The sequence below is a fragment of the Prionailurus viverrinus genome, chromosome B3 (assembly GCF_022837055.1).
Source record: "Prionailurus viverrinus isolate Anna chromosome B3, UM_Priviv_1.0, whole genome shotgun sequence".
In the NCBI taxonomy this organism is placed as follows: Eukaryota; Metazoa; Chordata; class Mammalia; order Carnivora; family Felidae; genus Prionailurus; species Prionailurus viverrinus.
Genome location: NC_062566.1, coordinates 15,695,845 through 15,708,691, shown reverse-complemented (window position 1 = coordinate 15,708,691; position 12,847 = coordinate 15,695,845). Strand labels below are relative to the sequence as shown.

At 35.8% G+C, this 12,847-nt stretch overlaps 1 protein-coding gene across 7 annotated transcripts in view; it reads right to left on the bottom strand.

Annotated features, from left to right (window-relative positions):
* The window catches only part of TJP1 (tight junction protein 1), a 255,244-nt gene that overhangs the window by 29,586 nt on the left and 212,811 nt on the right, over positions 1-12,847 (bottom strand). For all 7 annotated transcript variants that reach the window (XM_047862421.1, XM_047862418.1, XM_047862419.1 and 4 more), the window contains 7 exons: positions 9,437-9,573; positions 7,987-8,092; positions 5,082-5,232; positions 2,371-2,479; positions 1,174-1,393; positions 552-736; positions 357-452 (listed from right to left, as the gene is read on the bottom strand). In XM_047862421.1, coding sequence (XP_047718377.1) covers positions 357-452; positions 552-736; positions 1,174-1,393; positions 2,371-2,479; positions 5,082-5,232; positions 7,987-8,092; positions 9,437-9,573 — 1,004 coding nt within the window. The remainder of the gene's footprint in view (positions 1-356; positions 453-551; positions 737-1,173; positions 1,394-2,370; positions 2,480-5,081; positions 5,233-7,986; positions 8,093-9,436; positions 9,574-12,847) is intronic.

Below are 12,847 nucleotides of genomic sequence, written 5' to 3'. Positions count from 1 at the left end.
GCAAATTTTCACTTCCAGAAAGTTTTATTTCTATTAAGTGAATGGATCAGATACACCCTTTAGAGAAATAACTAATTAAGTAACACCCTCAACCTCATCTTCAGTCTTTTTTTTTTTTTTTTAATGTTTATTTACTTTTGACAGAGAGAGAGAGACAGAGCATGAGCAGGGCAGGGGCAGAGAGAGAGGGAGACACAGAATCCGAAGCAGGCTCCAGGCTCTAAGCTGTCAGCACAGAGCCCGACGCGGGGCTCGAACTCATAGACCACGAGATCATGACCTGAGCCAAAGCTGGACGCTCAACCAACTGAGCCACCCAGGCGCCCTGATCTTAAGTCAGTCTTAAGGCTACTTACTTGCAATCTGATAAATATCTGGTTCTTCTCTTGCCAGCTTTTCTCTGGCAACATCAGCTATGGGTCCAAAGATAGTTACAGGTCTCAGAAATCCAGCTGGAGAGAAAGTCAAAGAAAAAACAACATAGTTTATACTTTTTCTTTCTTTAGCATATTGACATTAAAGGGTATTAAGGTTAGTCTACAGAAAATAACCTTCTCGAAGAACAACTCTTTCATAGGCTGGAAACTTTGTTTGAACTGGCTGAGCTGACAAATCCTCTCTACTCTTTCGAAGATTTCTCTTGGAGCTGCGAAGACCCCGGAATCTCCAAAAGTCAGCACGGTCTCCTCCTGCTGTTTTTGGAAGTGTGTATTGTACACTGGCTAACTGCTCAGCCCTGGATTAAAAAAGACAGAATAGACAGAGGACAGGTAGACAAATAAATATATTTAAAAACAAAACAAAACAAAAAGACTCATAGATAAAATGTCAAAATACTGGATAGAATTCTCTTCACATGCAGTTTAAATCTCAATGCTTATGGGGGGTGGGAGGGAGGGGAGGGTGGGTGATGGGTATTGAGGAGGGCACCTTTTGGGATGAGCACTGGGTGTTGTATGGAAACCGATTTGACAATAAATTTCATATACTGAAAAAAAAAAAAATCTCAATGCTTAAACTAAAATAAAGGAGTCTGTACAACTAAGTCAATCATAGACACAGTAAATACAATGAAAACTAACTCTTTACATTGCCGAAATTTCCCAGTGGGATTAAAGTCTTCCATCATCATTTACTTAACTTGTTCTATGAGAAGTATCCAAATATTCATACCTGTTCTTATTGGGGATGATGCCTCGTTCTACTTCTTTATGATTTTTGCCAATTCGAATAGCAAGCCAAGAGCCTAGTTTTCCATTGTACAAGGTATCCACAACACGGAACACCTCTCCTTTGTTAAAACTAAGTCCATAGGGAGACTCCTTTTCATATTCAAAATGGGTTCTAATATAGAAAGAATCTCCTACATCTGATTCAACGATGCGACGATAAACTAAAAGGAATCAAAACAAAAACAGTATCAATAGCTAGTGAGATAAATTAATCTGAAAAGAACAGATTATGTGAAGATGCTATTGGTAATAATAATAAAAATAGCCCTCAACATATGTTGAATTCTTACTATGAGGTGCTGTATTAAGTATTCTAGCTCATGTATATCACCATGACCTCATGAAACAGGAATGCTTAGGTTAGCATCTCCATTTTGCAGATAAGGAAAGTAATGCAGAAACTCGAGCTCTTGCCTGAGTAATGCAAGATCAAGCGACTTGTCCAAAACCACGCATGTGCTCTCTATTTAAGTCATCTAACTTAATTTTGCTGCAAATTATTACAGATATTCACATTTTCTAAATAAATGGTTCTCAAATAATGGTAACTCTGCCCCCCCAGGGGATATTTGGCAATATCTGAAGACATTTTTGATTTGGTATGTGTGCAACTGACATCTAGTGGATAGAAGCCAGGGACATTTCTAAACATACTACAATGAATGGGTCAGCTCCCACAAAAACAATTATTTGGCCCAAAGTGACAGCAGTGCTGAGGTGGAGAAATCCTGTTTTAAGTGAAAAGTGTATTTGCTTAATCAAAGACAATTAGCCATTGTCTTTAATTAATGCTAACAAAAATGTATTGCTTAGAAAACATCAGTAAAAACTTTGGAAGCTAACCATATGCTTCTGCATGGTTCTGATGGCTAATAAAAACCAGGATTTTTCTATGCCATGTGAAGGTCTGGACAGCATTCTATCTAAATTAGAATGCCAGAAAGGCTGGTGGTATTACCACACTTTCAAATAAGCATAATGTAACACTATGTGCCCCTAAGTGATTTAAACTCCCTCTGACATTAACAAATTCATTTATCACTCAACTCTGAGTGATTTATTAAAAAATGGAAATTCAAGTCCCTATTTAATTTCTCAAAATTCTACAGATTTTCTCCATTTTCAGGCAATATCTCACCATCTTTCTTCTTCTGAGCCAGTATGGTCACTTCTTCTCCTTTAGGGAGGTCGAGCAGGAAAAGAACGGCTTCTTCTCTTATGATGTTTGTGAAATCTACATTGTTTACCTGTTAAAATGTATTTCATAAATTACTCTTGGTCATATTTTAAAATTATGAAAATACTTCTCTACATAGAGAACAAGTGTTTTCAGACTTCAGCTAATTTGAAAATATCACATCTTTAAGAGGGAAAAAATGATTTTCCTTTGGAAGAAATTAATATACTTTACTTTAAAATAAGTAGAAACCAAGTAAATTGAGTGAAGGTGTAAATTCATTTAAAGAAAAGCCACAATGCATGCTGACATTAAAGATCATCTACTGCAAAATCTAACCAATTTAGACCAAAAAAGACAACTCTCTGGCTTTAAATTTTTGTAAGTTATAATGTTGTATACCAATATACCCCCCTCAATAAAAAAAGATTTTTAAAAATTCTGTGAATGTATAATAGAATCCTACTTTTTAATAGTTTCTGAAAAAGAAATCAGAAGGAAATGAGGTAAAAAAAAAAATAAGTGTATACATTGTGGCATCTCTGTAAGAGTTTTTGTATGATGTAAGTCAAGGTTTGCCAAGTCAATATTTACTTATACTTGAAGCTCTTAAGAACCAAAGGACACATATCAAAATGATGTTACTAAGTGCATGCAGGATTACAGATAGATTTTCTCCTTTTTACCTTTTGAAAATTTTCCAGATTAAAAACTATTAACATGCGCTACTTTTATGACACAAAACAAGAGCAAACTCTTAGGAAATAAATTAAAAATGATGTATGTAGGGGTGCCTGGCTGGCTCTGTTGGTAGAGCAACGTGACTCCTGATCTCAGCGTTGTAAGCTCAAGCACCATGTTGGGGACAGAGTTTACTTAAAAAATAAAATTAAGAAAGAGCTTTTAAAAAATAAAGTAACATAAAATAAAATAAAATAAAATAAAATAAAATAAAATAAAATAAAATAACATAACATAAAGTAACATAAAGTAACATAAAATAACATAAAATAACATAAAATAACATAAAATAACATAACATAACATAACATAACATAACATAAAATAAAATAAAATAAAATAAAATAAAATAAAATGATGTATGTATGCCCTGATTATTTCAAATAGGATATGCAGTAGATAAGAGATGGGTCTGTTTAATTTCTTTAATACAGTGAACATTGTTATCCACGATGTGTCTGAGCACAATGTAAATATCACCAGGAAGAATCAAAGTACACTGTGAGATGGAAACCAGTAAGTCAAAGATCATACCTTGATTTTATGCTAAGTTTGGAGGGAAAGGAAGACAGAAGTAGAGGAGGAAAATGGCCATGGGCAGCTGGCCCAGTGTGAGGAAACTCAGGGAGCTCAAAGTGAAGATTCCGAGAGTGGGCTGCTGACATGAGTCATCAAACCCAAGATGGAGACTGCGTAGTAGCAAGAGAGAAGCACAGAGCTGCTTATATTCCCCAAGTTTTAGAAGAACCATTAAAGATGGTTGGGAAAAGAATTTAAAAGATTAAAGGAGTATCAGAATGGCAATGTTATGGAATCCAAGGAAGAAAGCACTTCATGAAAGCACTTAAGATAGTCAAAACACTGCTAAGAAATAAAGGAAAATGAGAACTGAGGATGCCATTAGGTCAATGATGGCTTATGAAAATTCAGATTCAGCAGTGGTTAAGGTAGAAGCCAAACTATAAAATTTTATGACAGCAATGACTGAAAACAAAGCAGGGAAAGGACTCCACCATACTGACAAGTTCAACAGCAAAAGGAGAGAAAGAAGACAGTACAGAATAAATGAAGAGGCGGGGGAGAGAGAAAGAGAAAAACATGAACAAGCAGAAAGATTCTGAGCAGGAGACTGAATCCAGCACATGGCCAGGAGGTAGCCTGAATGCAGGAAGAGAGCAGAATAGGGGTGGTGATGACAATATGAGGTGGAGAGGTGGAGCAAACAGGAATTCACATTTAATAGATATGATCTTTTTGTTAAAATGGGACATACTTTATCTGCCATGAGGTTTGGATGTTTTAAGAAGAGACAGACATGGATGGTCCTATGTGACTAGATAGCATTGCTTATAGAAAAGACAGAAAAACAACAACAACAGAAGAAAAGACCACGTCTGAAGTGGACTTTCCGACTCCTGTAACTGGTTCTGTCTCTTGTAGGCCATGAAGCTTTGGAGCCAGGGCAGCTTACACATTTGCCTGACGGAAATCCCATCTCCCTGCACATAAGCCATCACACCGGGGTGAAGAAAGCCCCAGAGGACTGCTGTAAGGACTGATCCCATGGGAGAGAAATGACAGATGGCAAGTTGTGGCCCATGACAGTCTTGCCTGCCTGAAGGTCTAGTTGAACTTAAAATGACTACTTGGTATAGGGATCTAAGACCTTTTTTTTTTTGGTAGGTTCAATGAACGCCAGAGATTTAAATGAAACCAGAGCATCACACTGTGTAGTAACACATAACACAGCAGTCAACAAGAACGAATGCAGCAATGGGAAGGGATGAGGCCAGTAAAACCAAGACTTGACAGATTCATCTGAATGGCTGTGACAGAAGATTACAACTGAATTATAATAGGTTTGCTGTGTTTGAGGTCTTTCTCTAAAGATCTAAGTACTTTCAAATCACATTTCTGATATACCAACATACCCTGAGAATTTGATCACCCTCTTCTAAGCCTTCTTTGGCTGCAGGGCTATCTTCTAGAACACCAGCTACAAATATTCCAACATCATTTCCACCAGCCAGCCGCAGACCCACACTATCTCCTTTTCTGAATTTTACCAATTTCATGCTGGGCCTGTTAAAACAAATATTTCATTTGAAATGGTTAAGAGAAGCTTGAAAAGTTATAGTAAACTGATACAATGAGAACTATATTTAGAATGAAACAAAGGACGATCATTTCTGAAATTTCCCTCATACCACTAATTTACTGAATACAATTTAGTGCTAGAATTCCAAGTCAGATTTAATGGTACTTTCTTTTATTCTCTGATTAATAAGTTTTAAAATATCTGAATTTAATATGCAATTACTGCTTTACAACTAATTTCTAAAACTAGTTTATAAAAACAATGTTTTCCCAACTCAAAGTCTTGGATATACATGGTACATTCACAATGGTAAAAAAAAAAAAAACCAAAAAACAAAAACCAAAAAACTTCCATTTTTTTCCACCCCAATTCATTCATATCATCTCTATGGAATAACTGAAAAGTACTGTTTTACAAAGGTAGAAACTGAAGCACAAATTGACAAATTTTCCTAATACCAGGGAATCAAAATGAGGCTCCAAGCATTGTGATCTTTACATCCAATAGATAATGGTTTTTAAACTTTGCAGTTGGTAGACTCTGAGTTCATACAGATCACTTACTCTGCAGCCTCTCTGGACTTTAAATAAAAATCTTATCATCAATCAGCCTTTCTGGATTAGCCCCATACTCAATCTCTGCCCTTTTCTTACGAGAGAGAGAGAATGGGAAGGAATAAATGTATGCACATTCTTTTATCATTAGTGTACCATCACCATGATATTCCTGAAACAAAGACTAAAGGATGTCTTAGAAGAATGAGTGGGCAGAAACGGATCACAATTACAAACTACCCTGTAGGGTAATTAAATACAAATTACCCACCTAGGTTTCTAGAACTTTCTCACAATTTCTAGTCAAGAAGACACACAATTCTATTACCTATTCTGACATGAAGGATAGAAAAAGTCCTTCTTTTAATTCATTAAGTAACAATGAAAAAATTATTAGAAACTCATAGAAAGTAAAAAATACAAATCAAATCAATGAATGAATGAGTTGAGGAAAGAGAGAGGAGTCTAGTTCTTTTAATCCAACTAAAGACCACCTTAAGTTTTAGATGTTATAAGGTATTCACACTTGATCCCACTTCTTCACCTGGAGCTAACATTTACTAAGATGTAAACATCAGAGCCTGTAGGTTAGATAAGGTCACTTACTCCCAGGGCTGGTGGCACCCTTGGTCCCTCCATGAAACTAGTAGCCAGTATTATCGTGGACCATGTCAATCACCTGGCATGGTGGTATCCTACTTTGCCAGGTTGAGTCCAGAGCCTGCTTACAGACTCCTCTCCCAAACCAATTGTAAGGAGAGGTTTTGGAAACCCTCCCTCAAAGTCCTTGAGACTCCAGGTCCCTGGTAGTTCTTTTATCACACAGACTGACCTACAGGCCTCAAAAACTAAAAATCATTGATTTTTTTAGTCTGCATCCCTTAGCAAAATAGGCCTTTTTAAAGAACAGCTTTTTTTTTTTTTTTTTTTTGAGGACAGCTTTAGGCCCAGTCTCATTGTCATGTGGCCTATAAGACTGACATTTTATACTCTGTTTTATCTGCATTATATCAACTTCTTGCAACAATAACAAAAGGTAAACCCATTAACTACTTCTGCCCCAAATCCAGTCACTGGATGTGAATGAACTGTTTTCTGGCTCAACTACAAATCCTGCCCGCATCCTCAATCTTCTTTGGTATCTGTTCTTGAGGGCTGTCCTGGGAAATAGGTCTCTGGAATCACATCGTTACTTTTTCTTAAAACTTTAGAGTTATAAAAGCTTCCAAGCAATTTTTAAGAAAGGAAAAAAGAAGGAAACTGTTCCTTCACAATCTGTATTTTGAATTATCAGCTATCTGATATTAGCAATATACAATTTTAATCTGTGTCATACCCATCTATTTCAGGAGTTTTCTCTCTAGCTAGCTAGGTATTGTAGTGACAACCCAATTCCCTTTAGCAAAGAAAACAGATGAGAGCAGGGGTCTAGATCTAACCCACTTTAAAAAGTTTGGTTATTTTCAGTTATTAACATTATGCCCCTTTACCACAGAGGCAACAAAAGACTAATTTGGTGATCATGATGGTTTGCAATCTGGTTATAAAATTTATATCTCAATCCCATAAAGTATAAAACATATAGCAATAAAAGGTGTGGAATATAAAAAACTTACTTTTGAGTTGCTAACAGGTTGAGAACAGGTTCTCAACCAAGGGTGATTTTGCCCCCAGAAACCATGTGGCAATGTCTGGAGATATTTTTGGTTGTCACAACTGGAAGGTGCCACTGGCAGCTAGTGGTCAGGGATGATGCTAAATATTCCACAATGAGAAGGACAGTCTACCACAATAAACAAGTACCCAACCCAAAATGTCAATAGTGTTAAAATGGAGAAACACTGTTTTGTTGTTGTTGTTTCTTTGTTTTTTGTTTTTTTTAAATGCTAGGGCATTAGAAAGCTTGTGAAAATTTTTGATGTTTAAGTAGAAAACAATTTTTAACTTTTGCAATTCCTGACCTGAAAACTAGGCAGGGACAGTGGTGAGAAAGTCAACACCCAAAAAGTTTCTTTTTTATTCTCTAATCTCTGTCATATAAATAATTTAAAATAAAAAACCATAGCATTAAGTGGTACACACTATTTTAAAAAGGATATGAAATATGGTCTGCAACTGAATTTTCGCTTTAAATCATGCTGAATAATGGACAGAGAAGACAATACAAGTTTAAAATCACATTACCGCAGAATCCCATCTTCATGAGTTGAATTAGGCAGGACGCCATCAGATGGACTGACAGGTAAATCCACGTCTGGCTGTCCAACTTGAGCGTATACAGGCTTTGGTTCTAAAAGAAAGAAAATTTAAAAATCGTGCAAGAATCACTTTATTAGGGGCGCCTGGGTGGCGCAGTCGGTTAAGCGTCCGACTTCAGCCAGGTCACCATCTCGCGGTCCGTGAGTTCGAGCCCCGCGTCAGGCTCTGGGCTGATGGCTCGGAGCCTGGAGCCTGTTTCCGATTCTGTGTCTCCCTCTCTCTCTGCCCCTCCCCCGTTCATGCTCTGTCTCTCTCTGTCCCAAAAATAAATAAAAACATTGAAAAAAAAATTTAAAAAAAAAAAAAAAGAATCACTATTAAAAACTAGAATAATGTAAGCAGTCAGGAAAATATTCAAACAATAAAGAGTCCACAAAATACATGTAAAAATTCATCAGCAAAATATAAGCTCAGAGAAATTGGTAAGGAACATATATACTATATTTATGTTAAAGCACAGAGTACAGTTACAAATTCTGATGTCTTTACACCAAGTATGCTGTTAGGTTCTGAAAAATCCTCTGGGGGAGGAGGGGAGAGGTAGATGAGGAAAAGGAGAACAAGACAGAATCACTACATTTCTCTCAGACTGTCAAAGCAGCCATCTTTCTTCACTGTGGTAAAATTTGTTTTTAAATAACCACATTCTTTGCCACTAAACAAGCAGAGCAAAAAGATTTGAGCAAAGGAACTGAGACATGAGAAGCTAAATCTCCCAGCCTTTCAAGAAAATGGATCAAGGAGGCTTGCAGATTCTTATGTCTGATCTCATACGTTTTCACAGGGTATAACTTACAGTGCTTATGAAAACATTTTCAATTGGCAAAATAACTTAAAAAAACTTATGCCAATTTTCCTAAATGAGAAGTGTTAGAGAACAACTTTACTCAATTGAGAATAGTTGTTAACTATGAATTATTTATTTTTTTCTTTTAAATTTTAGAGAGAGTAAGGCATGTGGGAGGTGGGCAGAGAGAGAATGAATCCTAAGCAGGCTCCATGCTCAGCGTGGAGCCCGATACGGAGCTCGATCCCACAACCCTGCGATCATGACCTGAGCTGAAATCAAGAGTTGGACACTCAACTGACTGAGCCACTCAGGCACCCCAACTATAATTTCTATCCAGAAATTTTTTAAAAAAATTCATGAAAGCCTACTGATTCATGCCAACATTATACCCATAAGGAATATTCTGGAAGTCAAATACAGAAAAATTCAAACATAGGTAGTAGCAGAAGTAGGAGTAATAGTAGTAGTAGAAATAACAACCATCATAATCAAGAAAGCATCTTTAAGTCTTCTGTAAATTCTGACAATTATTTTATTTAGTCTGACTGCAAATGTTTTCTGAATGTAGTATTTTGCTAGGCTTACCTGGAAGAGTGGGTGCTTGTTTCTCATTTCTTTCAACTACAACTTCTTCTGTTTTAGGTGTATGATCATCCGCATGCTTTACAGGAGTTGAGACAGCCCCAGGTTTAGAAATTCTCTCTTCCTCTCTGCTCCGGAGACTACACATTGGTAAAATTTAAAAAAAAAAAGAAAAAAATTATAAGCATAAAGATGATTGTGAAATTATTTGTAGGAGTACAGTGTAAGAACAGACAAGCAAACTTTGAAAAACAATGACACCCTAACAGTTATCAAAATACTATAAAAACCTAATAATGAAAACTAGAGTAGTACAGATCAAAGTAACAAAATAGAAAATGGAGGAATCTATCCACAGTAGTAAAATTTATTAATGAAGTGGCAGCCCCAAGCTGTCAGAAAAAAGCATGCTATTTAATGAATGATGTTAGGACAAATGTCTACAGATTTAGAAATATTAGATCTCTATGCATATCAATGACAAAAATACAATTTCAGATGGAACAAACTCCAAACCATAATATATTTCCTAAATATCTGTATCATCAAAAATAGAGGACTGTTAAAGTTCAAGGCACAAAATCCCTCATATATCAACAGCAGTGATTACATAAGAAGTTAAAAAGGATGCAAATAATTAAAATATAGTATATATTTTTTTGGTTGAACCAAATGAAATGGGGTTTAAAATAACTAAAAAGTTCAAACTGAATAAATTTCATAGTTTGAAAGAACATGTGTAATGAGTTCAATATTAAGATTTATATACTGCCCTAACAGCACATACAAGAATTTGATATTTAGAACATATAAGGAACTATGAATCAGTTTAAAAGAGACAACTGAGGAAAAAATGAGTAGCAGGAAGGGACAATTCAGAAAAAAGATACAAATAACAATAAACATGAAAATACGTTCACCTTCACAAGTAACTAAGAGAACGCACATTAAAGTAACTTGAAATCATCTTCTCATGAGAGTTTTCACAATAACATCAACTGTAAGGAGGGACATGGAGATACAGACACTCATACAAGGATGGTAACGTAAGTGTAAATAAGTATAACTACTTGAGGGCAAAATGGAAGTCATTTATCAAAACAGAAAATGCAAACATGCAATAACCTGCAATTTGACTTCTAGGTTTATCCTAGAGAAATACATGTATGTCCAAGAACACATTTTGGTTTTGTTTTTTTGTCCAAGAACACATTTTAAGAATATTTATTATGTTACCAGTTGTAATAGCAACAAATAATTTGTGTCTTTAACTACTCTATACCACACACTGAAATAGAATAGTCTCCAACTTCATTTTCTTCAAACTTTTTATGGCAAATTCCAAACATATCTAATAACACAGAAAACAGTATCATAAAAATACCATGTATTTCAAAAATTTTCAACATTCTATCAGAAATTCAATCTGAAGCTAACAGTACCTTAACACCCAAACCATGACAATGATAGGACAGAGAAAACAACAAATATTTTCAATTATGAGTGGAGGAAAAAATTCTAAATAAAACACTAGCTAAGGGGATGTACTATGTAGTAAAAGATTATTCTACAATGACCACAGCAGGGTTATTTCACAAGTATATGGCTAGTTTAACATTAGGAATTTATCACAGAATTCATTATGACATCTAAATATTACAAGAAAAAACTATCAAACAGGCATGTGAAAACATGCAACAGCCATTCCTAATAAAAACCACAAATAAAGCAAAGATACTGGAAATACAATTAATTATGAGACTAGTTCCCAAAATCAAGAGCTAATACCATATTAGATAGGGAAATGCTGAATGTATTTACACCAAAATCAGTAACAACACAGTGATACCTGCCAATACTATCGTTATTTACCACTATTTTGAAGACTCAGATGATATAATCATGAGATAGATGATAGGCTTGAAATATTGGGGAGAATTTTAGTGAGTATAAAAGAATACTATAAAAATTATATAAAGAGAATTATAATTACATTTTAATTTTAAAAAATCAACTATTTTCCTCAATGTCCTCTACAATCAGAAGAAAATGAGGGGCGCCAGGGTGGCTCAGTCAGTTGGGCGGCTGACTTTGGCTCAGGTCATGATCTCCTGGTTCGTGAGTTTGAGTCCCGCATTGGGCTCTGTGCTGACACCTCAGAGCCTGGAGCCTGCTTGGGATTCTTTGTCTCTCCTCTCTCTCTGCCCCTCCCCCACTCGTGCTAGGTCTTGCCCTGTCTCTCAAAAATAAATGTAAAAAATAAAATTAAAAAAAAAAAAGAAAGAGGAAAATGAAAAGGAAAAAATATGCCAGCACCAATAGCATTAAAAACTGTAAAACTCCTAGATAAAACCTGTGCAATCTTAGATTGGGGGAGATCTCCCTAAATGTGATAAACATTCAAAAACCATAAAGATGAAAATATTTCACTATTAAAAATGGTTTTATTTTTATTTTTTTATTATTAAAAAAATTTTTTTTTAATGTTTATTTCTGAGACAGAGACAGAGCATGAGTAGGGTAGGGGCAGAGAGAGAAGGAGACACAGAATCTGAAGCAGGCTCCAGGCTCTGAGCTGTCAGCACAGAGCCCAATGCAGGGCTCAAACTCACAAACCATGAGATCATGATCTGAGCCGAAGTCGGTCACTCAACTGGCTGAGGCGCCCCAATTAAAAATGTTAAAATTAAAAACTGACCAGGCGCCCCAATTAAAAATGTTTAATTGCACAGGAAAAGATATAAAGATTTATATTTGCAACACACTCACCAAAAGAGCTACTACTAGCTGATGGAAAATGAAAAAGAACAATATAACAGAAAATGAGCAACAGAAATTAATCTGGTAATTTACGAGGATGCAATAGTATGGTCAATAATCTCATAAAAAGATGCTCAGCTCTGCTACTAATCTGGAAACCATCAATTTAAAATAAGGAGTTGCCAAGGCGCCTGGTTGGCTCAGTCGGTTAAGTGTCCGACTTCAGCTCAGGTCATGATCTCAGGGTTCCTAAGTTCGAGCTCCGCACTGGGCTCTGTGCTGACAGCTCTGAGCCTGAGCCTGCTTCAGATTCTGTGTCTCCCTCTCTCTCTGCCCCTCCCTCATTCTCACTCTGTCTCTGTCTCAAAAATAAACATTAAACATTTTTTTAAAAAATAAAATACAGAGTTGCCAATTTACAACGATCAGATATGTAAACATGGAATTCTGAGAAATAAACAAGTGTAGTCTCAAATATTACTCTTGGAAAGTCATCTGGCATCATCCGTGAAAATTTAAAAGTAATACCAACACACTCTTTAATGACTTCAGAAATAAAAAGCTAGTATATGAAATCATGGACAAAGATGCTTATGCAACATTGATTGCACAGGCAAAGACCTAGGAACAGAATTTCCATAACATGTAAAATTT